The sequence below is a fragment of the Solanum dulcamara genome, chromosome 4, assembly GCF_947179165.1.
Source record: "Solanum dulcamara chromosome 4, daSolDulc1.2, whole genome shotgun sequence".
Classification (NCBI taxonomy): domain Eukaryota; kingdom Viridiplantae; phylum Streptophyta; class Magnoliopsida; order Solanales; family Solanaceae; genus Solanum; species Solanum dulcamara.
The window spans coordinates 3,312,742-3,338,059 of NC_077240.1; the positions used below are offsets into that span (position 1 = coordinate 3,312,742).

General features: G+C 32.7%; 6 protein-coding genes across 6 annotated transcripts; 4 read left to right on the plus strand and 2 right to left on the minus strand.

The window, feature by feature from the left end:
• The first annotated feature begins 890 nt into the window (after positions 1 to 890).
• LOC129885525 (peptidyl-prolyl cis-trans isomerase CYP40) lies at positions 891 to 7,999 on the plus strand. The gene is made up of 8 exons (XM_055959824.1): positions 891 to 1,312; positions 4,590 to 5,090; positions 5,216 to 5,303; positions 5,450 to 5,502; positions 5,938 to 6,042; positions 6,983 to 7,058; positions 7,376 to 7,413; positions 7,528 to 7,999. The coding sequence occupies exons 1-8, from the start codon at positions 1,142 to 1,144 to the stop codon at positions 7,582 to 7,584; spliced, it is 1,089 nt and encodes a 362-aa protein (XP_055815799.1). The 5' UTR covers positions 891 to 1,141; the 3' UTR covers positions 7,585 to 7,999.
• Positions 8,000 to 11,836: 3,837 nt separating this feature from the next.
• On the plus strand, positions 11,837 to 12,751 carry LOC129884510 (uncharacterized). Its single transcript, XM_055958804.1, has 2 exons — positions 11,837 to 12,158; positions 12,298 to 12,751. The coding sequence occupies exons 1-2, from the start codon at positions 11,900 to 11,902 to the stop codon at positions 12,558 to 12,560; spliced, it is 522 nt and encodes a 173-aa protein (XP_055814779.1). The 5' UTR covers positions 11,837 to 11,899; the 3' UTR covers positions 12,561 to 12,751.
• A 1,210-nt stretch (positions 12,752 to 13,961) lies between these two features.
• Positions 13,962 to 14,339, minus strand: LOC129884511 (glu S.griseus protease inhibitor-like). Its single transcript, XM_055958805.1, has 2 exons — positions 14,297 to 14,339; positions 13,962 to 14,167 (listed from the first exon to the last, which is right to left on the minus strand). Exons 1-2 carry the CDS (start codon positions 14,337 to 14,339, stop codon positions 13,974 to 13,976), a joined length of 237 nt encoding a protein of 78 aa, XP_055814780.1. The 3' UTR covers positions 13,962 to 13,973.
• A 2,820-nt stretch (positions 14,340 to 17,159) lies between these two features.
• Positions 17,160 to 18,043, plus strand: LOC129884509 (uncharacterized). Its single transcript, XM_055958803.1, has 2 exons — positions 17,160 to 17,453; positions 17,618 to 18,043. The coding sequence occupies exons 1-2, from the start codon at positions 17,195 to 17,197 to the stop codon at positions 17,878 to 17,880; spliced, it is 522 nt and encodes a 173-aa protein (XP_055814778.1). The 5' UTR covers positions 17,160 to 17,194; the 3' UTR covers positions 17,881 to 18,043.
• Positions 18,044 to 21,243: 3,200 nt separating this feature from the next.
• On the plus strand, positions 21,244 to 22,138 carry LOC129884512 (uncharacterized). Its single transcript, XM_055958806.1, has 2 exons — positions 21,244 to 21,540; positions 21,676 to 22,138. The coding sequence occupies exons 1-2, from the start codon at positions 21,282 to 21,284 to the stop codon at positions 21,936 to 21,938; spliced, it is 522 nt and encodes a 173-aa protein (XP_055814781.1). The 5' UTR covers positions 21,244 to 21,281; the 3' UTR covers positions 21,939 to 22,138.
• Positions 22,139 to 22,722: 584 nt separating this feature from the next.
• On the minus strand, positions 22,723 to 23,308 carry LOC129884513 (protease inhibitor HPI-like). Its single transcript, XM_055958807.1, has 2 exons — positions 23,118 to 23,308; positions 22,723 to 23,044 (listed from the first exon to the last, which is right to left on the minus strand). The coding sequence occupies exons 1-2, from the start codon at positions 23,140 to 23,142 to the stop codon at positions 22,845 to 22,847; spliced, it is 225 nt and encodes a 74-aa protein (XP_055814782.1). The 5' UTR covers positions 23,143 to 23,308; the 3' UTR covers positions 22,723 to 22,844.
• Positions 23,309 to 25,318: the final 2,010 nt, after the last annotated feature.

A 25,318-nucleotide genomic window follows, 5' to 3' on the forward strand; every position in this document is an offset into this window, starting at 1 on the left:
GAAAGTGAAATTTGTTCTAGTCTTTAACTTATTCTTTTTAATTCACTTATATTATTATCTATTACTTCTACTTGTTCTATGATTTTTTTACTATTTGAGTATTTTTAATTTCTAATTCTTCAGGCTTTTCTGTTATTGTCTTAATCAATTTTTCTATTTCAGTTTTTGTGGATATTTTTTGCTAAATTAAACTTTGTATTTAAGTATTGAAGCTTTCTATCTATTTCCAATTCTTGTGATTTTAGGAAATCAAAATTTTGTTCTAATTTATCTAGCACCTCTCTCTCTCTCTCATATATATTCACTCTCCAAAGTCTCATTTATGAAATTACAATGTGTACGTTATTAATTAACCCACCTAATCCCTTGAACCAAAGATCTTTAGGAAATACTAGTTATTTGCATAACTAAAAATAGTTATTTTAAATTACTTGTTAATTTACAAACTCAATATAGAATTAATTTTTAAGAAACCCATTTTATTCTTACAATTTCTTTTGCAGTTTTTTTTATAAAAGTAAATAGTAAAAATATATTTATGATTTATTGAGGAATATGTAAAAAAAAAATGAATAACTAATATGAAACGAAAAAAAATATATGACAAATTGAAGAAATTTGAGTGTTCAAATAATTTTTTTTTTCTTTTTGAGATTCCAAAAATAATCTATAGCCGCTATAATTTTTATCCCTGCAGGTGAATACTTTATACGTATTGAGTAAATATCTACTATGTAATAATCTGTAAATCACAAAAAAAAAAAATATAAGTCACGTTTTTCTTGCGACAAACTCGATTAAAAGGCATTGAGGGATCGTCCAAACAAAATTTGTCATATATAAAATGAAAGGACGGAAGTAACGTTTTTCCCAAGATTTGTTTTTTCTTTTATTTCATCGAAAATCACACGCACTCTTTATTTCTTTTTGGTTTTATTTGAGTTTCTTTTTAATTAATTAATAATAGGCAAGGGAGAAAGTTTGAGGAGAGCTTGAAGAATTTCGAATAATATATATTTAGCGGGACTACTCTAGGGTTTTTCTTCTTCTTCTATTCTCATAACTCCTTTCTCTTCTTTTTTTTTTTTTATAATTTATTTACCCAAAACACAACAGAGGGTGACAGAAACAGTAGAGAAGAATGTCAAGACCACGTTGTTATTTGGACATAAGCATAGGAGGAGAACTTGAAGGAAGGATTGTTGTGGAACTTTACAATGATGTTGTCCCTAAAACTGCTGAGAATTTTAGGGCTCTTTGTACTGGTGAAAAGGGTATTGGTCCTAACACTGGTGTTCCCCTTCATTACAAGGTTCTTGCTCTTTCTTGTTTTCTTTTCTTTTCAGATTCTTGGTTTCCTGGATCGTTAATAAATAGGAAATTAAAGATACCCTTTTGAAGTTTTAGCACTAATAACAACTTTTTAATTTAGGGGACTTTGTTGGGTAAGTCTTGTTTTGGTTGTTACAAGTATACATATTCTTGTGTAAATGTTGTTTCTTTGATCTGAACAGATTAAGAAATTGTCGGTGAAACTTTTCAAGATTCTTGGTGTTGTGGATTACTGTCAAAAATATGAAATTGTGTATAACCATTTGAAATTCATCAGCAATGAAGACTGACTTTGTCGGATCAGTCTTCTTTTGCTTGTCCGAAGTACATAGAAAGACTGAATTTTTGAGGGTTATTTATGTTGTGTAAAGCTGGTGAATTGTTTGGAACGGTATTAAAGGTGATGAATAGAATAAGAAACCATGACTTAATTTCTTTTATTTCATTGGTTAGTACTGTTTTGTAAATTTTCTTGTAGAAAAGTTCACTCTTTTTTAATGTTTACTTTAGTGTCCTTTCAATTTCTCCTCCAAGCAGATTGTCAGTTATTCTTTGCTTTTGAGAACGATGCTCTATCTTGATGGAATTTAGTTGTCCATCTTTCTAAGGTCGCGACAGGCAGTTCTTTAGCATTATTGTCCATTTTAGGAGCCTGTTTGGATGGGCTTAAAAAAAGTAACTTTTATGTATTAAGTACTTTTAGAACTTTGAAGTGCTGAAAGTTATTTTTATAAATAAGCAGTTGAGTGTTTGGATAAAAGTGTTTAAATGAGGAAAATGATGTGAATTTTAAGGTTAAAAGAATAAAAAGGGTAGTTTGGAAATTTAGTTAAAATATAAGGGATATAAAAGTAATTTCCATGGTCAAAGAAAATGATTTTAAGCACTTTAAAAAAAAGTTAGGAATCCTAACTTTTCATTTTTGCCGACTTTAAGAACTTTATGGCTTAAAGTTAGCATTAGGCAAACACGTCCAAAAGCTAAAAAGGGGCTTTAAGTTGGTTTTGACCAACTTAAAGCCCTTCCAAACGGGCTCTAGATCTTATTACCAACTTTTATTCATACTAGGTGAAGTTGGTCATTTTGGTTTCAAATAAAATGATTTTATACATTTCCTGCTAGAAAGGATGAGATATTATTTGATTTCTATTTATTGCTGGCTTCTCCCAGAACCGTCTTCTAATTGCGCTGTATGATCAGACGAGGGGACATTATGAAATTCACTTGATTCCCTCAAGAAGATTATTATTTTTGCAAGTTTTTTTTTTTAAATTTTGACAGTGGATGCTCTTCAGGTCTTGATACTCTAGAAATCCCCTTTTTCAAGTACGTTTACTATCCAGTATATAGTCAAGGTGGATTTAGATATCCTGCTGATTGCTTGTATATAGTCAAGAAGGCTTGGTGTAGGATGGGAGAGTTTTTGCTCTTTGGCAGCTGCTCTTTTCTCCTTTTTGAGTATAATGAAAGGAAATGTTTAGATGAATGATTTCACTATTTTATTGTTTGTGATTAACACTTTGCAATCCCGTTTTAGCTGAATTCTTGAAAAGAAATTGTACTCTTCTCATACCGAGCATTACAATGTTCTTTAGGGTTCGGAGCCAAAAGGGCAATATTTTTTTTGCTAAAATGTCAAAAGGGCAATCAAAAACTGAAAAATAGCTAAGGGGCAAAGGCACAGAGCTACCCACGCCTTGCCTCTTATCGCGTTAACACCGTTTAACAATGTTAAGAGGAAGCTCCACACGCCTTATAAGGCGCAGGGGCCGCCATGCATTACGCCCTAGCTCACCTCAGCCGCCACACACATACACTGCCTCAATTCCCAACCCCCTTCCCCTCGATTAATTCTATATGTTCACCTCAGGAAGTTGTCTCTTTTATATTTTCCAAGTGCTTTGTACCTCTTTTGATCTTCTATGTTGATTTTTTTCTTCCACTTTTAGCAAATTGGCATATAAATCACATTGTAAAGGTTTAAATCTACTCTCCATTAAATCAATAGTATATAAAATGAACCATAAGATTAAAAGAAAAATTAGGAAATGGCACATAACTGTGAATATGATTTATAAAGTAAATTCCTTTGTTTACAGTGTTGTACTTCTCATTTTACCTTTTAATGAAAAAGATTATAATCACATAAATATTATGACATGTTTAAGATTATAAGATTCAAACGTTTTATATGTGTACACACATATGTTATTATTATTCCATATATAAACCACAAATTTAAAAGTCGTTATTTTTTTCTTTTTGATTTAATTTAGATTACGTCACATCAATTAAAACAGGTGAAATAGAAAACTCTCGTTTGGATAGATTTTGAAATTGAAAATTTGAGTTTTGAAGTTGTGATTTTTGAAATTTGAAGTTGTGTTTCGACTTACATTTTACTTGAATTTTTTCAGAAGTTTTGTAAGTGGAAGCCGCGAAAGCTGGCTCACTAATCTAAGCCAATTTTTGAAAACTTAAAAATCAGATTTTCAAATCAAATCAATTTTCACGATCAAATGGATATTTAAAAATAAAATCTTAAAATCTATGGTCAAATGCTAGTAAAATATCTGATAAAATAATTATTGATAACAATATTGCTAAAGCTCACGGGGGTGTATCCGTCTTTGGCGGAGTGCGTGAACGTACTCGGAAAGGAAATGATCTTTACATGGAAATGAAAGAATATGGAGTGATTAATAAAGAAAATATTGCAGAATCAAAAGTGCAGAAAGAATGAGGCACGCTTTGGAAGAAGCGATCTGTTACCGAGTTGTCTTCTCAATACTCAATGTTTCATATCTGAAGCAAGTTTTCAAGAAACTGCTATTGAGATGAACCTAAACTTGATAGAATTTTGTTATCATTATATATAAAAACAGTAAGTGGTAAAAGTGGCACAAAATAATGACAAAAAAGGGAGGGGGGGGGGTTGTGTCTTCGTGATCAGATTGCATTAATTGAGGGGAAGGGGGGTGGGGCAGTGCGTGTGTGGCAGCTTAGGTGAGCTAGGGTATAAGGCGTGCTGGTCCTGCGCCTTATAAGGCGTGTAGGGCCGTACACCTTTCCCTTAACATTGTTAAACGGCGTTAACGGGACAAGAGACAAGGCGTGGGTATTCCTGTGCCTTTGTCCCTTTGGTATTTTTCAGTTTTTGATTGCCCTTTTGGCATTTTAGCAAAAAATTATTGCCCTTTTGACTCCTGATTCATGTTCTTTAGTTGGTCCCTAACGGCTGTTTTCATCCATTGTAGGGAGTTCGTTTTCATCGTGTGATTAAGAGCTTCATGGTGCAAGGTGGTGATATTTCTGCTGGCGATGGTACTGGGGGAGAATCCATCTATGGGCTAAAATTTGAAGATGAAAATTTTGAATTGAAGCATGAAAGAAAGGGAATGTTATCTATGGCTAATTCTGGACCTAACACTAATGGATCTCAGTTTTTCATCACAACTACTCGAACTTCCCATCTTGATGGAAAACATGTGGTTTTTGCAAAAGTAATCAAAGGAATGGGGGTTGTCCGCTCTATGGAACATGTGACTACTGGTGAAAATGATTGCCCAACAGTAGATGTCAGTATCGCGGATTGTGGAGAAATTCCTGAGGGGGCTGATGATGGTATTGCAAATTTTTTTAAAGACGGAGATCTATATCCTGATTGGCCTGCTGATCTTGATAACAATACTGATGATCTCCCTTGGTGGGTTACTGCTCTAGAGTCTATTAAGGCATTTGGTAATGAAAATTTTAAGGTATTTATTTTAAAACAACATCAGTGTTATTAACTGTTCCATTCCCCTTGCTTCTCTTTTCTCATTGACATGTGACTACATATCTTTTAGCTGTCTTTCTAACGTATGCTTGCTTCTTCCCACAGAAACAAGATTACAAGATGGCTCTTAGAAAATATCGAAAAGCTTTGCGCTATTTGGATATCTGCTGGGAGAAAGAAGGGATAGATGAAGGTATGGATTGTAAAATCTTTTGCAACATAAATGGCTCTGAAATATATCTGTTTCTATGAACATAAACAGCTCTGGAATATGGATCTGTCCGTAAATGTTGTCACATGAGTTATAATTCTGCTATTATCTACTTGTTCCTCTTGCAGATAGAAGCGCATATTTGAGAAGGATGAAATCACAGATTTTTACCAACAGTTCTGTGAGTTTCCTTTCTGCTGCTTTAGTTTGCTGCACTACTGAATTTACATTATAGGGAATGCTCGTCGTACGATTTGCCTTCTTGGTAACAATACACCTACTTTGCTTTTTGTTACTAATGGTCGTAATTAGTTTTTACTCCATCTAGATCATTTCAGGATAGTACAGGGACTAAACAGCATTAAAGTCATTATTGAGATCAATGTAGTACTATTTTTTTTAATTGCACTATCCTCTTCATCTAGGCCCCTTTTTGTTTTGATGTTTATATTTGCTGATTGCACATTTGTCATTGATTGAAACCTCATAATTTCATCACATATCTCGAGTTCACCACTTGCCTTCATAACTTCAGTTGTCATGCTTTCTTAACTTCATATTTGTTTGCCTATTAACCAACCAAACAAAATTATTGATATCTGATATGTATAACCAGGCTTCTAAACTAAAACTAGGAGATCTGAAGGGAGCACTTCTAGATGCTGACTTTGCAATGCGGGACGGAGAAAACAATGCAAAAGCTCTATTTCGTCAGGGGCAGGTTGGTATCTATCAAGGGCTTTTGTTTTCTGCAGCAGCTTTGATCATCTTAACTATATCCAATAACCTGCTTGTTATTTTGGGTTTTGGGATAACAACAACAACAATACCCAGTGTAATTGGACAAGTGGGGTCTGGGGAGGATGGTGTGTACACAACCTTACCCCTACCTTGTGAAGGTAGTGAAGCTGTTTCTGATAGACCTCTCGGCTCAAGTAAAGCGGGTTTTGGAATAATAGATATAAATTAGATTGCAGCCTTTTCTTACTATTGCTGGGTCGAACATTTGGTACTACTCAAGTTTGAAAGTAATGGATATATACTTTTTGATACACCTAACAGCTTTACAATTTAACTCTGAGTGAACTCTGCTATTTCTTGGTAAAACTTTCTAGTGGTCATTGGTCAACAAAGTTAAACTCCATGGTATTTCTCGGTGATCTGTGTTTCCAACGGATGGTTCTATAACTCAGTAGAGTTGTGTAGGTCATGTCTATCCTATTCTCTTGGCATCAGAAGGTGCAGTTATGTGCCGTTCACCAAAAAGTTGAAGTGGTAAAAGGGGCAAAATAAGATGGCCATTATAATCTACTTCTGAAGTTTAATTGACATGGTAAAAGGATTAAGTTCTGTGGGTTCCTGGTGCTTATTTGAGTGATTATTTTGTTAATATGTTTTTTTACAATGTGAGCCCTGCTTTGGATGTACATGTTCATTGATGATTACGTTTTTACTTTTTCCGTGTGTATGTAGAGTGGGGGGAATGGTTAGCCTTTAGTGGTAAGTTGTACATGCTTGCTGTTTAATTGCCAACATAGTAGCTGCTTGTATACATCATTAATGTCCTTATGGCTAATGTTTACTCACAACCATCTTCTATTACTCCTTACAACGGCTCCTGTGTCTTTAAACAATAACGTCTATCTGTTTTGACCAATCAGGCACACATGGCTCTTAATGACATAGATGCTGCAGTAGAAAGCTTCAACAGAGCTTTGGAGCTGGAGCCAAATGATGGTTAGTGATATTTCCATAGTTTGTTTTGTATTCATTTTCTGGTTAATTTGTTGAGCTTTTTTTTTTTGCCTTTAGAGGTTTTTGACATGTTTTTGTCACCAAACTAGAATTAACACTGATTGGAAATCAGAAAATATTAAACTGTGATGTAAGAATGTGTCTGCTGTAATATCATTAGAATTGTTTAATTATACCATGTATGGCGTGATTAATTGCATGAGAACAGTAGTGATAGCTGGATGGGGACAAGCGAAGTGTCTATCACACTTGTAGGTTATTTTTACTATAGTGTCACTTACTTGGACATGAATTTTCAGGAGGAATCAAAAACCAGCTTGCTGCTGCCAAAAAGAAGGTTAGTACATGGCATGAAGACTCAGTAGGAGTTTAACACACCACATAATTAGTTTTTTCCCAGACAATCTATTTGTCCTACTTATTTTCTGTTCTTTCTTTTTCCTTGTGATAGATTGCTGATAGACGTGACAAGGAGAGAAAAGCATTTTCCAGGATGTTCCAAAGTTAGTTTTGGTACTCATCTATTTGGCACCCCTGCTTGCAATTAATACTTATCAATTCCCATCATTCTGGGAGTTGCTTCTGCTTTCAGAAACAGGATATTGTTTCGAGACATATTGATCCTGATGTATGAACTGAATTAACTTGAGATGAACTGCTCAGGCTATACTTGGTTATATGCACCAATTAGCAGAAGGGGTTTTAGGTGTCAATGCACTCTTGTTTGTCATTAATCAGCTATTAATAGGCTACATGGAATTTTTTTCCCCCAATCATGAGCATTGTGATCCAATGTTCTTTTAAAATTGTGCCAACTTGTAAGGTAACTTTCTTGCAATCTCTGTGGCCTAATATTTCCCCTCTGAGATGGAAGTAACTTGTATGTAACTTTCCTGCAATGGTAAAGGGAGTATGATGGGAAATTTGGTTTTGTAGTCCATTACATATGTTAATTCTAGTTATTGACTTGTGTCCCTTCTAACAGGAAATCGGTACAAATTAGCACATGTGATCTGTAAATAACAGAAGAGATCTTTGTGGAGTGATATTCTTCTGTTCAAATTGTAAGTTAGGCCATTAGAGATCATTTCCTCGCGCCTGACCATGCATTGTGAGTCCCTAGTATTCCATGGGTTAGGGGGAAACAAAAGAGCTGTTGAGTAAGAGTCGTCTTAGAATTATCTAGAGTGTTCTGGTCCAACATTTTGTGACCTGTGTATGATAACTTGTTATTTGTAACCGATCCCCCTTTATTATGAGTATCCTCTTTTGGGAATGAAGACATGAACTTTACCAAAAAAAGAACCAAAGTGACTAAACAAAATCTACAGTGGGGACATCCCTTTTTTTTGGCTACTGTATTCTTCTGCACATGAGAAAGAAAAAGAGAACCAAAAAGATGCTTCTGTATAGAGTAAGTCATATTGTGCAGTTGTGCCCACCTCATTCTTGGAAAAAAAGTACATGAAAAAAATTGAGGTCCCATTTCAGTAGTGCTGAAACAGTGGAAATGCAATTTGTTTTGACTTTAACATTGGAAGTTAAAAATAGAGTTAGATGATCAAAATCACATTTCAAAATATTCCAGTTTTTTAATTTCATATTTGAATTATTAGGTTTGTGAGTTTTCTGCATCAACTATCAACAACTATTTATTAAAACACAGTTCAACTTTCATTTGTTCTCTTTTCTTATCTGGAATATCACCATAGTAAGGGAACAATTGATAATTGAAATGTGTTTTTGATAAATAGTTAGTGAATCATACGGACACGGACTCCGTTTTGCTTGGTCATCCACTCCCATGTGATGTTCTTTCTCCTTTAGGGATAGGAAAGTTTAAGCTAGAGGATGAAATGATGAGGGATTCTTTTTATCTGCCAATAGGGTGTACTTTTTCCATAATCAAGTTTAAGGGGCCTGTTAAAAAATGTGTCATTTTAGAGTGGTTTGAGTGCCAGTACTACGACCTATTTCGTATACAACTAGCAGAGGTGGAGAACTTATTTTGGGTGATTAGGCCTAAAATACAAGTCCGCGTGGAACGGATAACATACGAGATGGGCCTAAACGGAGAGCCTTAAGTATATAATGAGGAAATTTGGTAATTAACTACTATAAATATTTTAATTATAGTCTTTAGCTATAATTTGCCTAATTACGCTCAATAGCTGTAGTTTCGTTTGCTATAGATATTTCTGTTTATATATTTTGCTTGTCAATATACAAACATGATAAGTATATACAAAATTTGTATTTATATAATTAAGAATTTTCTGAACTCCGTTTGTATATTTCGCTTGCCAATATACAAACAGGTAGTATATAAAAATTCTGTATTTATACATTTAATTTTTTTTTAGAATTTATACAAATCAAATGTATCAACAAATCATATACAAATAGGATAATTATATACAAATTCTGAATTTATAAAGTTATGAATTTTTCATAACTTTTAAAAATCAAATGTATCAGCAAATCGTATACAAGTAGAATCATACAAATTCTGAATTTATAAAATTAAGAAACTGAATTATACAAATTAAATAACAAAATTGATTAAATTAAACTATAGCCATGTTTAATAATTAACTGAAACCATAGCTTAAGTACATAATAACCATCTCGTCCCTTTGCATGATTTCTCCTATAATGAACATGGAGCATGGGTTGATGCTAAGCATCTTCATATTTCCATGGGTGAGAGTGCTGCTTCGTGTAAAGATGGTCAAACAAGGAAATAAATATCCAAAATACAAGATTTTCTTCATGCGAAAGATGTCATAATACAGACAAATTCTTCATACGAACAAGGTCACTGAAAGTGAAAAAGAAAAGGAAGAGAGATTCCAAAAAAGAAGGGAGATTCCAAATAAGGAATTCGAATTAGACGACAAAATAAATAGAAATGTTGATGAGCAAAATGGTGTTGAAAAAGGGTAGGTGGAGGAAACACAAAAGTTAAGGGAGGAAACAAAGAAGTTTAAAGAAGAGCAGGGAAGGTCAAGGGAGGAGGAAAGGTTAAGATTAAATAACTCTTTTCTCGAGAAAAAGCCGGATTAAATAAAGTATAGAAAGAAATTGAGAAAATATCCTTTCTTATATAAAGAAACATTATATACAAACAATCGTCACTCAATAACTCAAAATGGCTCAGTATAAAACCATGTGATCTATCCTCGTTTACGTACCACACTAGCACTAACTTAACCTCCTAATCAAGGAGTAGAATTCTCTACTCCCCTCCGGAAACTCTATCGCATTACACAGTTGATAATTCAGGTATGAAACTCGAAAAAATTTGGATACTTTAGGTGTGTTTTTGAGATGTTAAATTAAAAAAATCATTTATATAAGGAACTTTGATCTTGCTTGACATTCATCTATTGAATAAGATTGCATGTACATCACTTTCTCCGAACATCATTGTGGAATTATATTGAGTATATCATTATTATTGTAAGCCCTAGTTTTCCCTTTAGGAAAGGTCTACTTTTAGTAGGTGGACAAATATTTATGTAGAGAATAAATAGATATTTGTAAATTATGTAACTAAGACATGGAGGATTATATTTACTCTTCAACGTATTTGTAGGCTATCTGCTGTGTCATAAAGAAAGTAATTAATGAATTTAACCATTCTTATAAGTGAATTAGAGTAGCATGCACAATTGTCCCCAGGGCTTTTGTCTAATGGTGAAATACAATTGATTGTGGGTAAGGCGCACGTTACATGTTCAAATTTAATTCAATGCTTGGTATATATTTGTGAAGAATGATAGATGGACACATTTGTTATTTACCGAATTTTGAACATATTATAAAGCATTTTGTATTAGAGACGATTCCATTCTCAAAATTGAAATTCTAGACTTTTGATTAAGGATTGTGTGATATTCATTTCGTCGTCATAACCTTTGGTGGTCTAACTTGATGTCATTATTACGTTAATCTATCGTCAAAAAAAAAACAACTCCTCTTCTGTCCATTTTCCCGGCCGACTTCTTTTATTCAGTTCCAAAAGCATTATATATTCACCCGCTACTAGCTCACCAAATGATGGATTATAACTTTTTCTTGATCAACATCCCACTAATTAAACCAATAATTATCAACTGTTACTTTTGACTTCAATTGCCTTGCATATTGGAACAGAAAACATTAAAATCAAATCGTTAACATGGTTTTCTTTAAGTAAACTTTTTAGAATTTTTAAAAAGTCAGTAAAAGTATATGAAGAACCTTGGTCCTAACAAGTTTGATCTAGAATATTAATTTGCAACGATAATTGGACAATAACGATCGATCTGTATAGGACCCTTGTGTAAATATACAACCACGGATTTAAGTCCTATATACTTATAGTGTATTTTTTCTTATAGCCATTGTTGTAATGTGCAAACCTGTGAACACCGTTAAAAAAGATTTTGTAAAACATGTTTAAGAAATATATGAACCTCTTTAACATATCTCTAGTGTAGAAGCGACTAGCAAATGGTTCTATAATTAGTCGAAAAGTGTCTAAGAAAATCGATTTAGGTCAGTAACCATTTTGATATTCTTAAAGTTTATTAAAGTAAAAAAGTGAATTTTGAAAAAAAAGTCAATGAATAGCTTTTTACACTAATTTTCCCGTCTCACCTACCAACTACAGCAAAATGTTGACTCATTACATTTCCTGATTAGTGACAATTTTGTACTTGCCTTCCTATTTATAACCCATCATTTTGGCTCTCTCATCACCACATTCAATTCCAGTTCTCTTCTTTTCATTGGCAAAACAAGCTAAGGAACAATATATTCGTGGGAGAAAATAAAAAATGGCTTTGGCTAACGCACAAACAATTCTGTTTTTTGTAGTGTTTTCTTTCATGTTTGTCCTTAGTATGGCCAACTTTAACTACACTTGGGCCGGAGGAAAGTGGAACAAAACCAATTGCCCCTATGGTAATAATCACCCAAATGCTACTCAAACCTCAAATAAATTCAACGTTGGTGGTTCCGAAAATTGGCATTATGGTTTCGATTACATGGATTGGGCTCGCAAGAATGGCCCTTTCTTTGTTAATGACACATTAGGTATGTACCTCTTCTTTCATTTTAAAATTTAAAGTTTATTTTTTAACACTTATACACCCGTGTAGTTATCTTTTAGGTTAATAACAAAATAATGTAGCATGCCTTTAAATTTAAAATTCTAAATTCGTCTAACTTGCAGTTTTCAAGTATGATCCACCAAATCCAAACGGTGGATTTCCACACAGTGTATACTTATTACCAAACTACTGGAGCTTCATCAAGTGCGACTTTAGAAGGGCTAAGAGGATAGCAAATCCGAACCAGGGTGCAGGAGAAGGATTCGAGTTTGTGCTGAAGAAAATGCAGCCTTACTATTTTGCTTGTGGAGAGCATGGGGGAATCCATTGCAACAATGGTACCATGAAGTTTGTTGTCATGCCACTCAAACGTTGGCCTTTCTGAGTTACGTTGGTTTCTCCAAACTGGTATAATAATTACGGCACCAAATACAATACTACTAGTTATAACTTTTTGGATTTTACTTTTGTTTGGAACAAATTAAATAACGTGTCTTAACGTTGAGTAGACTTAATTATCAGATAATATTGGAATTTTACTTTACTTTGAATTTATATTGTGTTTGGAGTTTTGACAGATTGATAATGAGATATATGAGTAAGTATTACTTGTTCGGATATTTGATTTCTTGACAATTCTAATATCTGAATCATTTCAAAATGTTTGAACGTTAAATTTGTTATAAAACAAAAAATCAAAGAAACTAAAGAGGATGTCGATGAACTCATTGTATTGTTTATTGCATATTAAATCAAAACATAAAAAGAAAACTACATCGATCACTGTTTATAGAAAGCTAAAGAGAATAAAATAAAAAGGAATATATCATTTTCGTTATAGATCCAAAACTAAAAGGAAATAAATATTTTGTAATTATTATAAATCCTAGACTTGAAAGAAAATTATATTTAAAAATATTTTTAAAACTAAAAAGAAAATAAATATTCTATCAATAAAAGTACAATATGCGTAAAAACTATTATTGATAACATATATGCAATTGTTTCTTTCATTGAAAATCCATTAAAGAGTGAACGTATAGAAATGATTGCTCTTTTATTTACAATATTTAATTAATTTCATATTGATTTTACTTTATATTCATCTTTTGAAGAATTACTACGTACACAAAACAAAAATATGACCTTTTACCCTCTTTTTAAACCCCTTAATTAATTCTGTTTTTAATTATAAAAGATTTTTCATTTTGATATAGAAGTATCAGATTGTCTGGTTGAGCCAGAGTAACTTAAACGTATTCAGTAAACGGCTTGAGTCATAACCAAGCGTAAAATTTGCTTGTGTCATGACATGCATATCAATTTGGACTAAACAGCTCGTTCGATTTTGTTATTTATAAGCCAAATCAAATTAAAAAATAATTTATTTTATTTATCATGACTATAACGTAACAACCAACAAATCCACAGAAATTCTCTCTATGTTTTGATTCGTTATTATGGGTCAATTTGATGTATGTGCGTAGTCCAAATTGCCCCAACTTCTTAGATGGTCTATTTAATTTGGGTTACGCTCAAATTGACCTGCCACTCATGTCACACCTAATAAAAATAACAGGATAACAAAGAAATATTATTGCATGCAATCGGATCGATGTAGTAGATATCCCAACTATACATTGACACGCAGTATATATAGATCAAAATATAACTTTAATAAAATTCCATTGAAACAAGGATAGAAATTGCGGATATGCTTGAAATTAAAAAGACATGAAATTAAAATAGATAGTGACTACATTGAATTTAAGGAGGAAACTGGGAATACTAATGAAGTTCAACAAACAACAGGTGGGAGAGCAACCTGCTGGTTGTCATTAATGAAAACAAGAACACGAGCACAGTCCACTGGCTCTGGAATTGGCTTCGATATGTTTAACACCACAACGTGAAGACTTGGATTCTCTTTGTGTATTATACTCACTGCTTTGTCCACATTTTGTCCCATTAGCTCCGGCCACGATGACTTACCTATATATACATTAACAAATACAGTCAGATCTCCCTATACCAATCATCCGTTATAACAATTGTTGCAATTATAAAGAACAACAAGAAGCAAAAACAAGGTGATAAAAATTGAACTGAAAATTAACTTACCGGGAATCTTGCACGGTTCAGACGGGCACCTAGCAGTACTCATATTTGGCTAAGTAATTTTCTGATCCTATTATAGATGTTCAATGGATTGTAGAAAATAATCCTGGGATGCCTATATTTATAGCTGTATTTTGTCTTTGATTTTAATGTTTTTTCCATATTTGAAAATATACTTAGGATTTGAAAATTGGAGAACTTAAGGTTAGTTATTTGATTTATTAGCATATTTAGGGATAGAGATATCAAACACACATCATTATATTGGCAAATACATAAATTACATTCTAAATTTGTCCCAAAATATTATTTACACCATCCAAATTTGTTTGGGGTGGGGGTGGGGGTTACTCCTTAACTTCATTATTTTTCCCAAACTGTATCAATATTCCCATTAAGAATTTATTAGCATATTTAAATATAGGACGTGCTTTCTCTAAAAAGAACTTTAAAACGTATTAAAATGTACGTGTCTTTTTTTGATTGGATGATCTTTTTTAATTTTATTTTATTTAACTAGTATATTTAGGAGGAATTTTTGCATATAGACACACAAAATGCCTTAATTATACTTCATAACTATAATTTGCTAATTACGATTCGTAGCTACATGTTAGAGAGAGGAGAGAGGAGAGCAAGAGGGAGGAGAGAGACGAGCGAGAGAAGGCAGAGAGTGGAAAGAGGCGATTTATATATATATATATATATATGTCGCTTTAATTTAGGATCTTTCGGAAACAGCCGTCCTACACTGGTAGGAGTCAGGTCTGCGTACACTTTACCCTCCCCAGACCCTACGATGTGGGATTGCACTGGGTTGTTGTTGTTGTATGTCGCTTTAATTTGTATATGTATATATGTCAAATAATTGTATATATGTAATTGGTATACATATGTATTTGTATATCTGACAAGCGAAATTGGGAGAGGGAGGAGAGAGGCGAGCGAGAGAGGGCAGAGAGGGGAAAAAGATTAATTGTATTTGTATATCCGTCATATAATTGTATATGTATATGTATAATTTGTAACTGGTATACATATGCATTTGTATATCTGCCAAGCAAGATTGGGAGAGGGGGGAGAGAGGTGAGCGAGAGAGGAGAGAAGCGAGAGAGAGGCTCTAATTATATTTGTATATCTGTCATATAATTGTATACGTATATGAATAATTTGTTTTCGATCATTTGTATATGTGTAAAAGAGGAGAGAGGTGAGAGAGAGGAAGAGAGGAGAGAGACGACGTAATTACAGCTAAAATTAAGCTGCGAGTCGTAATTACTTCAAGTTATAGCTATGTTAGCTAATTAACTAGTATATGTTTATTTATACGTATAATTTTCCCTATATTTCGACACATTTCTCACCGATTTATTTTGTGAAGTATATTTTTTGTTAGGGGTTTTCCCTTCTTATTTTTTTTTTTACCATATCTGAGTTTTATTGAATGAAAGTCAAAATGTTACCTTAAATGTTTTTAATTTTCTGAAGAAAATATAAATCATTTTCATATTCCACAATTTCTTGTTTTGGAGGAAAAAGTTTTAGAGATATATAAACTGAAGACCACCAAGAATTGCAGTTGTTAACTTCCATTCACCTTTGTCTATTTAAAAAACAATATTTTTCATTATTCAGGATAAATTATATTTCAAGTTTAATCGATTTTAAAATTGATTTATGTGCATATATCTACAAACTTTTACAACTTAGGATATGTTATATGGTACCTTCTGGCATATGTTATATGGTCTTTTGGCAATATAATTTTGCAATCAGAAATTTGATAACAGTTACTTTTGACTTTTAAGGCCTCATTTGTTTTTATTAAGATTAAGAAATTTGAATCTGAATGCAACATCTAAATTATATTTGGATGTGCATTAAGATTTTAGAGTACTGAGTTTGAATACACATCTAAATATTAATTAAGATATGAATACTAAATAGTAATGATTGTTTGTTTTGTCAACATCTGAATATATAAAATTTATTTATTCTTTGTAAATAATAAGTATAAAATTCAAATAAAATACTAAATTGGTCTAATATTATATCAATAAAGTATATTAAAAATTTGTATGACGATTGATGGCAGTGATGACTAACGATAGTGATTGTCTGTATCGATTTGGGATAATATTGACTGATGATGGTGATTTGTGGATAGTATCTTATAGTATCGTAGTTGGCAGTAGTCATTAACCATGATTGTTGTTGGTGACGTATGATAATTAGTAGTGGAATGACACTAATAATTAATTATTGCAGTGTTGAATGATGACGACAATTAGCGATATATAAGGTTGACTAATGATGATAATTATTGGTAGTGATAATTAGTAGATTTAATAATGATTGGTGATGATAATTACAAATGATGTCTATTGGTGATTTGATGATTTGGTGATTGACAGTAGTGGTGATTGTAATTTTTCAATTCCAGTTCATGGATCGATACAGACTAATTTAGAATTTAAACTCATGGATTGAAATATTATATGAACCCCTAATTAGCTAGGATATAATCTCAATTCTCATGTGTAGAAGCGACCTGCAGCAAAGGTGCTAATTGGTACGTCGAAAAGTGTCTAAGCAACTCTGTGAATTAGGTCAGTAACCATTTTGATATTCTTAAAGTTAATTAAAGAAAAAAGGCTTTTGGGTGGTGGACTTACAGATAGTTAATGACCAAGTCTCATTTAGAAAAAAAAGTAACGAATGGCTTTTTGCACTAATTTTTCTGTCTCACCAACCAACTTAAAGAAAATGTTGACTCATTACATTTCCAGATTTGTCACAATTTTGTACTTGCCTTCCTATATATAGCCCATCATTCATCACCACAATCAATCCCATTTCTCTTCTCTTCATTGTCAAAATATATTAGTGGGAAAGATAAAAATGGCTTTGGTTAACGCACAAACATTTATGTTTCTTGTAGTGTTTTCTTTCATGTTTGTCCTTAGTATGGCCAACTTTAACTACACTTGGGCTAGAGGAAAGTGGAACAAAACCAATTGCCCCTATGGTAATAATCACCCAAATGCTACTCAAACCTCAAATAAGTTGAACGTTGGTGGTTCCGAATATTGGCATTATGGCTTCGACTACATGGATTGGGCTCGCAAGAATGGCCCTTTTTTTGTAAATGACACATTAGGTACGTACGTTTTAAGGAATTTAGAGTTATCTATCGCTATCTTTTAGATTACTTGTCAATATATTTTGTACTAAATGTGCACCAACTATAACAAAATAATGGAGTATGCATTACTCGCTTATTAACTTTAAATTTCTGAATTCATTTATGTATGCAACGTACAGTTTTCAAGTATGATCCACCAAATCCAAATGGTGGATTTCCACACAGTGTATATTTATTACCAAACTACTGGAGCTTCATCAAGTGTGACTTTAGAAGAGCGAAGAGAATAGCAAATCCGAACCAGGGTGCAGGAGAAGGATTCGAGTTTGTGCTGAAGAAAATGCAGCCTTACTATTTTGCTTGTGGAGAGCATGGGGGAATCCATTGCAACAATGGTACCATGAAGTTTATTGTCATGCCACTCAAACGTTGGCCTTTTTGAGTTACGGTGTTGCTCCAAATTAAACCTGTCGGAGAAATCCGGCATCAAATATAATAAATACTTAGTAATTTTTCGCATGTTAGTTTTGTTTGGAACGAAAATAACGAATTTTAACGTTGAGTAGACTTGTTAGTATTAAATTTGGATTTATTATGATTGAACTTTTGATTAAAAATAGATTGATAATGAGATATGTATGTAACTATTTCATGTTCGGATATTTCAATTGTTAACAGAGTCTTCCAGATATTTAAGCTTGAATACACGTTTTAACTATATATAATATGCCTTTTGCCTATTGTTAGCTTACACTTCTTCATATCTATTATTTCAAAATGTTTTTTGGCATGAAATTTGTTATAAAAAAGAATTAAAGAGAGGATGTTGGTAAATTATTGTATTATTCATTGCATCGTTTCTTATATTAAATCAAAATAAACGACTACATATATCATATTAATTATAGCGAACTAAAGGGAATAAAATGTCACGATCAATCTGGGTCGTGCGGGCACCCACTATATGACTCAAGTAGGAGAACCCTTAACCCCTTGTATAAAAAGCATTGCGGAATTTAAATCAAAACTTGAGTAAATAAACCAGATTTTTATAGAAATCTATAATAATACACTTGTACAAAAATAACACATAAAACTCCCATGGTACTGTATAAAACGGGTACAAGAGCTTCTAAAAGTAGTAATAAAATAAAAGAATAATGACTCAGCTTCCACCATAAGAAAGGAAAAATAGAAGCTGCTGGAGGATCATTTTCGTTTCACCTAAGAGGCATAACTGACCTTGGAACCAGACTAGGTCAAGTGGCATAGCAAGAGTAGTATCAGTACAAACAACACTTACCGGTAGGCATCATCGTTCAATTTGATCCCCACCGCATAGTTATATGAACAGAAAATAAGAGAGAGATCATAATAATTAAACTATTTCAACTTGTTCATCCCAACCCAATAAGTACACTCCTTGGTCTCACCCTTAAGGTCTTCACCACTCGCCGCTCCAGAGTTTCACTATCCACACTAGTTACAACTTAAGATCTGTGGGTTATAGACCCACCATATTGCTGTTCATTCACTCTAATAGTCTCTACCTAACAAGCTTAAGCACTCAATAATTCCACCCAGCCATTACTAGTCCTGTTCCATTTGTCTCGCAACATTGGGGCCTAGCTATTACATAACCACACTTCTACACTAAAACCTGGTTCTAGATATCCACTACTACTACCACAGATACTCGTGGAACTTCAATGATAAAACTGCCTGTCAACAAGAAACCTCCACCTTTGAGTCCATGAATATAGAATATTTTATATAACACATATGTCACATCAAGCCTAATACAGCCCATACTCTTACCCCACGAATAAATTTATACACGCTCGCAACTATTTAGAACTAACACACCTCAATTCAAGCGTTCCTTTTTAGGTCTTTAATCCGTGGCTTATCCACCACTAACCTTATTATTACATGTAAATACCAATATCATCAGGTCCTCTCATGGAACCATCCACACACACATACTTGACCCTCTCTGAGGACCCAATCCAGTCATATATATGTCAGAACATGACATTCGATCCAACTACGCATTGAAACATGACACCCGATCTAAATATGTGTCGAAATATGACACCCGCTATGATTATGCAAAATAACCACAACTATCAATAATAGACCACTTTATATCACGAAAAATATATTCATCACAAAACAAGTCAGGAATTAATCATTGCATCAAGTCTAATCTATTTCCCTTAATCATACCCACTTATGCATATCATGAAGCAATTTAACAAGTATATGAAATAAATACGGAAAACAAGACCATCACATACACTACCAAAGACAATAGATTCTTCCTCAAGTCTTTTACATATCGTACCTCCTGGATGGTGCGTACTATGCCATCATACATCTTTATTTTGATGGACTCAATACCAATAATATCCAAAGTATGCTCATCTCCCATGAACACAGATCCTCCTGAGATAGGTTTATATTGATGGAACCATTCTCTCCGAAAAGTCATGCGCTATGTTGCTCCTATGTCCAAGATTCAGACATCAGTGAAACGTTTTCTACCTTCATTATTTGATATTGCTTCATTATATAAAATTTTACCATCATCCGAGGTACTTGCAACATTCCCTTGAGCATTTGATGACTCAAGGTGTTCACTCTTCTTCTTGAATCAACAATCTTTCTTGATGTGCCCTTTCTTGTCACAATTGTGATACTTGATATTCTTCTTACTTTTTGATTTAGATCTACCATGATTGTGACTCTCACTGGGGCCACGTTCTGTTGGTCTTCCTCTCACCATCGTCAAAGCTTCAGCTTGCTTGTCTGTCTTCCTTATTTTTGCGTCGATTTTCTTCTTCTAAGATAGCGGCTGCAACTTCATCAAAAACTAGACTGTCTGTATTGTTCGTCAGGTTGATGATGAGTTAATCATACGAGTCAGACAGATTTTGAAGTAGAAGCTCCGCACGTTCAGTCCACGTCTATGCCCAAACTCTTACACATGAAACACCATTTGACATATGTAATAATTATAAGGAAAAATTACTTGATTGGGTGCTTTTTAAAAATTAATTACTGATTTTAGTGATATTTTTTATTTATTACCATTTATAACAATACATAGCAATACTATGATAAATCTACACTTGTATTAAAAGTGAATTATGCATACAATATAAATGTATTATAAGTGTTTTAAAATATATATTATGTTTGTGTAGTAAGAAACTGACATAATGTATTATAAGTCTATTAAAGTATGTGATAAATGTATTATCCATCTATAAAACTTGTATTATATATGTTTTATAAATAGTTCTCTGCAATATGTATTAAAACTGTATTATAAATGTATTATAAGTGTTCAGTGAATATTTTTTTTTGCTATAGATGATAAATATTTTTTTAATATTGTATATTTATATAAGTTTCCTAATTATTAAATGACTCAGATTCCCAAACCGTACCAACCATTAATGGACCATGAACTAATTCAATGGTCACTGACCTAATTATTAATTAATATGGCAAACTTAAGAAGAAAACCTCCAAACAAGAAAAAGATAGCTACGTCAAATACAGAAATATATGAACCCTTAGAATATCTCAAAGTGTAAAAGCGGCCAGCAAAGTTCTAATTAAGACTAAAAGTGTCTAAGAAACTCGGTTTAGGTCAGTAACCATTTTTGTGTTTAACCTACCAACTTCAAGAAAATTTTGACTCATTTCCTAATTAGTCATATATAATTTTGTACTTGCCTTCCTATATATAGCCCATCCTCTTTTTGGCTCTCTCATCAATTTCATTTCTCTTCTATCTTTATTGACAAATCAAAACTAGTTATTCTTGAAAAAATGGCTTTGGCTAACGCACAAACAATTCTGTTTTTCGTAGTGTTTTCTTTCATGTTTGTCCTTAGTATGGCCAACTTTAACTACACTTGGGCCGGAGGAAAGTGGAACAAAACCAATTGCCCCTATGGTAATAATCACCCAAATGCTACTCAAACCTCAAATAAATTCAACGTTGGTGGTTTCGAAAATTGGCATTATGGTTTCGATTACATGGATTGGGCTCGCAAGAATGGCCCTTTCTTTGTTAATGACACATTAGGTATGTACCTCTTCTTTCATTTTAAAATTTAAAGTTTATTTTTTAACACTTATACACCCGTGTAGTTATCTTTTAGGTTAATAACAAAATAATGTATCATGCCTTTAAATTTAAAATTCTAAATTCGTCTAGCAGTTTTCAAGTATGATCCACCAAATCCAAACGGTGGATTTCCACACAGTGTATACTTATTACCAAACTACTGGAGCTTCATCAAGTGTGACTTTAGAAGAGCTAAGAGAATAGCAAATCCGAACCAGGGTGCAGGAGAAGGATTCGAGTTTGTGTTGAAGAAAATGCAGCCTTACTATTTTGCTTGTGGAGAGCATGGGGGAATCCATTGCAACAATGGTACCATGAAGTTTGTTGTCATGCCACTCAAACGTTGGCCTTTCTGATTAGATAAGATGTTTGATACTTTTAAGGCATGATTTAGGTTTTGTGTTTGGAACAAATAACGAGTGTTATACTTAGTTGATTTTGGAATTTCATTTTTAATTATTTGTGATAGGAGTTGTGATTGAAAAAAAAGATTAAATAAATTAGTTTCTCTTCTCTCTCTGTACATACCCCCACCCCCACCCCCAATTGGGAGGCACTCAATACATACCTTACTTTAGTGGAAAGAAAGTTGTCTATGGTCAAACACTTCCACTTAATTCCTGGTCAAATGTCTAGCGGACCAAACTTTTGAGAGGAAGGGACAAAAAAATCAACAAATTATCAAAGAAAGTAACGGCAATTTTCACTTGTAGGATTTGAAAAATAATATTTAAGTTAGACTTGAAATTATTTTCTTATAATAATATTAAAGTCAATCTATTTTGATTATCAATTTATCATATGTTAGATCCCATATTATGTATTGAAATTTTATATCAGTTGTAAGAAGAAATATCAATTTTTACTTATACATGATCTCATAACTTTTGAAGATAAGTTAAATAGAAAGTGGTTAATTTTTATAGATATAAGTATAACCGAAAGTGATCCGTTAGTTGTACATAAATTAATGGTAAAACGAACATATACAACTGTTGTTGGCACATGCGACCCGAGACTAACATATCCAATTATTGAAAGGTGAATCAAAATTGACAGCCACTTAGAAGAAATTCCATTGGAATAAAGACAGTGAGAATAAGTTGATAAACCAAAGACAAAAAGGAAGAGAATTGTGCATAGGCATGAAGGAGACATTACAATACAATACAACAAAGTCCCATATACTTGAGTAGTACAATAGCTAATCCGAAGCAGTAATATTGCTGCTCCGAGGACAGAGATTGAATTAGATCAGAACGTTAGCGAACAATAGGTACGAGAGCAACCTGGTTGTTATCATTAATAAATACGAGAACACGGGTACAGTCCACAGGATCTGGATCTGGAACATTCTGAGAAATGTTTAACACGACGGGACGAAGAGTTGGGTTCTCTTTCTCTATTATACTCACTGCTTTCTCCACATTTTGCCCCAATAGTTCTGGCCAAGCAGTCTTACCTGTACACATTAATTTTAACAATTAATCGGAGAGAAGACAACAAACAATAATGTAATAAGAAGCAAAACTTACCCTGAACTGTACACGGAGAACTCATATCTACCTAATTATGTACTCTAATAATAGACCATATATATATGTGTGGATGTGCAATGGTTTGGAGAAGATAGATATCTTCTCTGGGTTTGCTTATATTTATAGATGCCCCCTGCCTTTGAATTTTAATATAGTATTTAATTGATCCTATAATCAATTTGAAAATTTACTTGGACCATGAAAAGTTGACATCTTTTTCCTAACAAGTCATTTGCACACATTAACTTTTCGGTCTCTGTTGAAGGGCAAAGAACTCCCAAATTAGTAGTTTACCATTCTCTCCTCGTGAGTTAATTTTTGTGACATTACGTTAGGCTTAATATCTATTTATTTACGATGTTTCCTGTTTGGTATTAATATTGAAACGATGAATAAAAGAGTATATTTTACTATGTGATCTTTATTAATTATAAGTCATTCAAATGTTGGGGATGAATAGTTATTTAACTAACAACAATAGAATAGACATAAAATAATAAATTATCTCTTGATTTTATAAATTGGACAAGTAAAATTTTAGGAGGTGTTTGGATAAGTTTTTTTTTAAGTAAAAAGCGAAAAATCAAAAGTACTAAAAGTCAAAAGCAGGTAGTTTAGTTTTTTTCGGTACTTTTTAAGTCTAAAGTGAAGTACTTAAAAATATGTGTTTGCTAAACACTTTCAAAACTAAAAGAAGAATCTAAAACAAAAAAAAAAAACTAAAAGTTAAAAATCACTTAAATTAAGTCAATTTAAACACCCACTTAATATATGGATAAATAAAAAAAAAAGTATTTTTACCTTAAAAAAACACTTGAGAAGCTTAAAAAGAATGTTAAGACAAAATTAATTTGTACACGTGTCAATTTTAAAATTGGATCCTCTTCTCTAATTAAACTTATTTTCAATTGGGCCCTCCGTTCATTTTACTTTTATTCTTTTCTCATTTCTTCCTTTACTTCCTTTTTTTAAAAAAAAAGAATCTCGATTTTTCTTAATTCTCTTTGTAACATAATGAGTGGTTCCTATATTAAAGCACAAGTCCTTTGAAATTAAATCAAGATTACACCTGTTATCTCAATGCATTAAAATATTGCAAGAGTTGTAATAAAGCAGTGATTCCACTTTTATTTTATTTTCTTGATTTTCCTTCGATGTTCAATATGTGCATTGAAGTCAGGTTAATTCGAAAGCCTAGAATCTCTATTTAAAGTTGTAATTTCTACATAACGAAACCCTCCCACGAATAACCGAATACAATGTTCAATTTCTAAAAATCCGACAAAAAAAGATTAAAGAAGGGAATTAATTAATCTTTACTTGCAAATGAAGAAAAGAATAAAGAAGTTCTATTTCTTTTGTCTTGTCTCTTTTTTTTAAGGCCCTTTCTCTTTTTGGGATAGAGTGGAGTAGTTGATAGAGGTGAGCTACAAGATGGAACTGACAAATTTTGAAGAACATTTTTTAAAGGGATTTTAAGTCCTTACGTTTTTGCTAAAGCGGAGCATTTGCACTTTACCCTCAATTTATAATTAATTTTGGAATGCAAGAGAAAGATCATAAAGTTGGATATATTGTGTGAATAATTATTTAAACTAAAGTATAAAGTAATAATTAGAAAGTAATTTGATATGTACGTTTCATAACGTAAGAAATTGGGTAGCAATTAGGATGAATGTAACGTAAACCAAGCAAAACTTTTGCAAAGATACTTTACTTTTCTAATAAATCTTTAGCCTATCCTACATAGATGAGCCACTTCTTTTGCAGCAAATTACGCTCAACAACTTTGTAAATGGGTGATTTTGAAACTTTAACTTCTGCTTATCTCATTGGAAAAACCTTTAAGGTCAGCAAAAAAAATTAGGTCCGGATATAAATATTGAAAAATCGAAATATCGGATCAAACCAAATTTTTTTGATTTTTTGATTTCGGTATTTTGATTTTCGATTCGACTTTTGATAACACAATTTTTGTATTTCGGTATTTTGATTTAACCGAAATATACGCACTAGTGCACTACTGTACATAATTGACTGTACTTAAGAAAGGTTTTGTTAAACCGAAGTCAGGTTTTGCTTTTCTTATGAAAAGTAGCAGAAGTCATCCTTAACTTCTGAAATTGCATCATCCTAACAATGTCAAAAAGGCTTCACTTGTCCTGATGGCAAGTAAATCGTTTCAAAATTATTAGTTG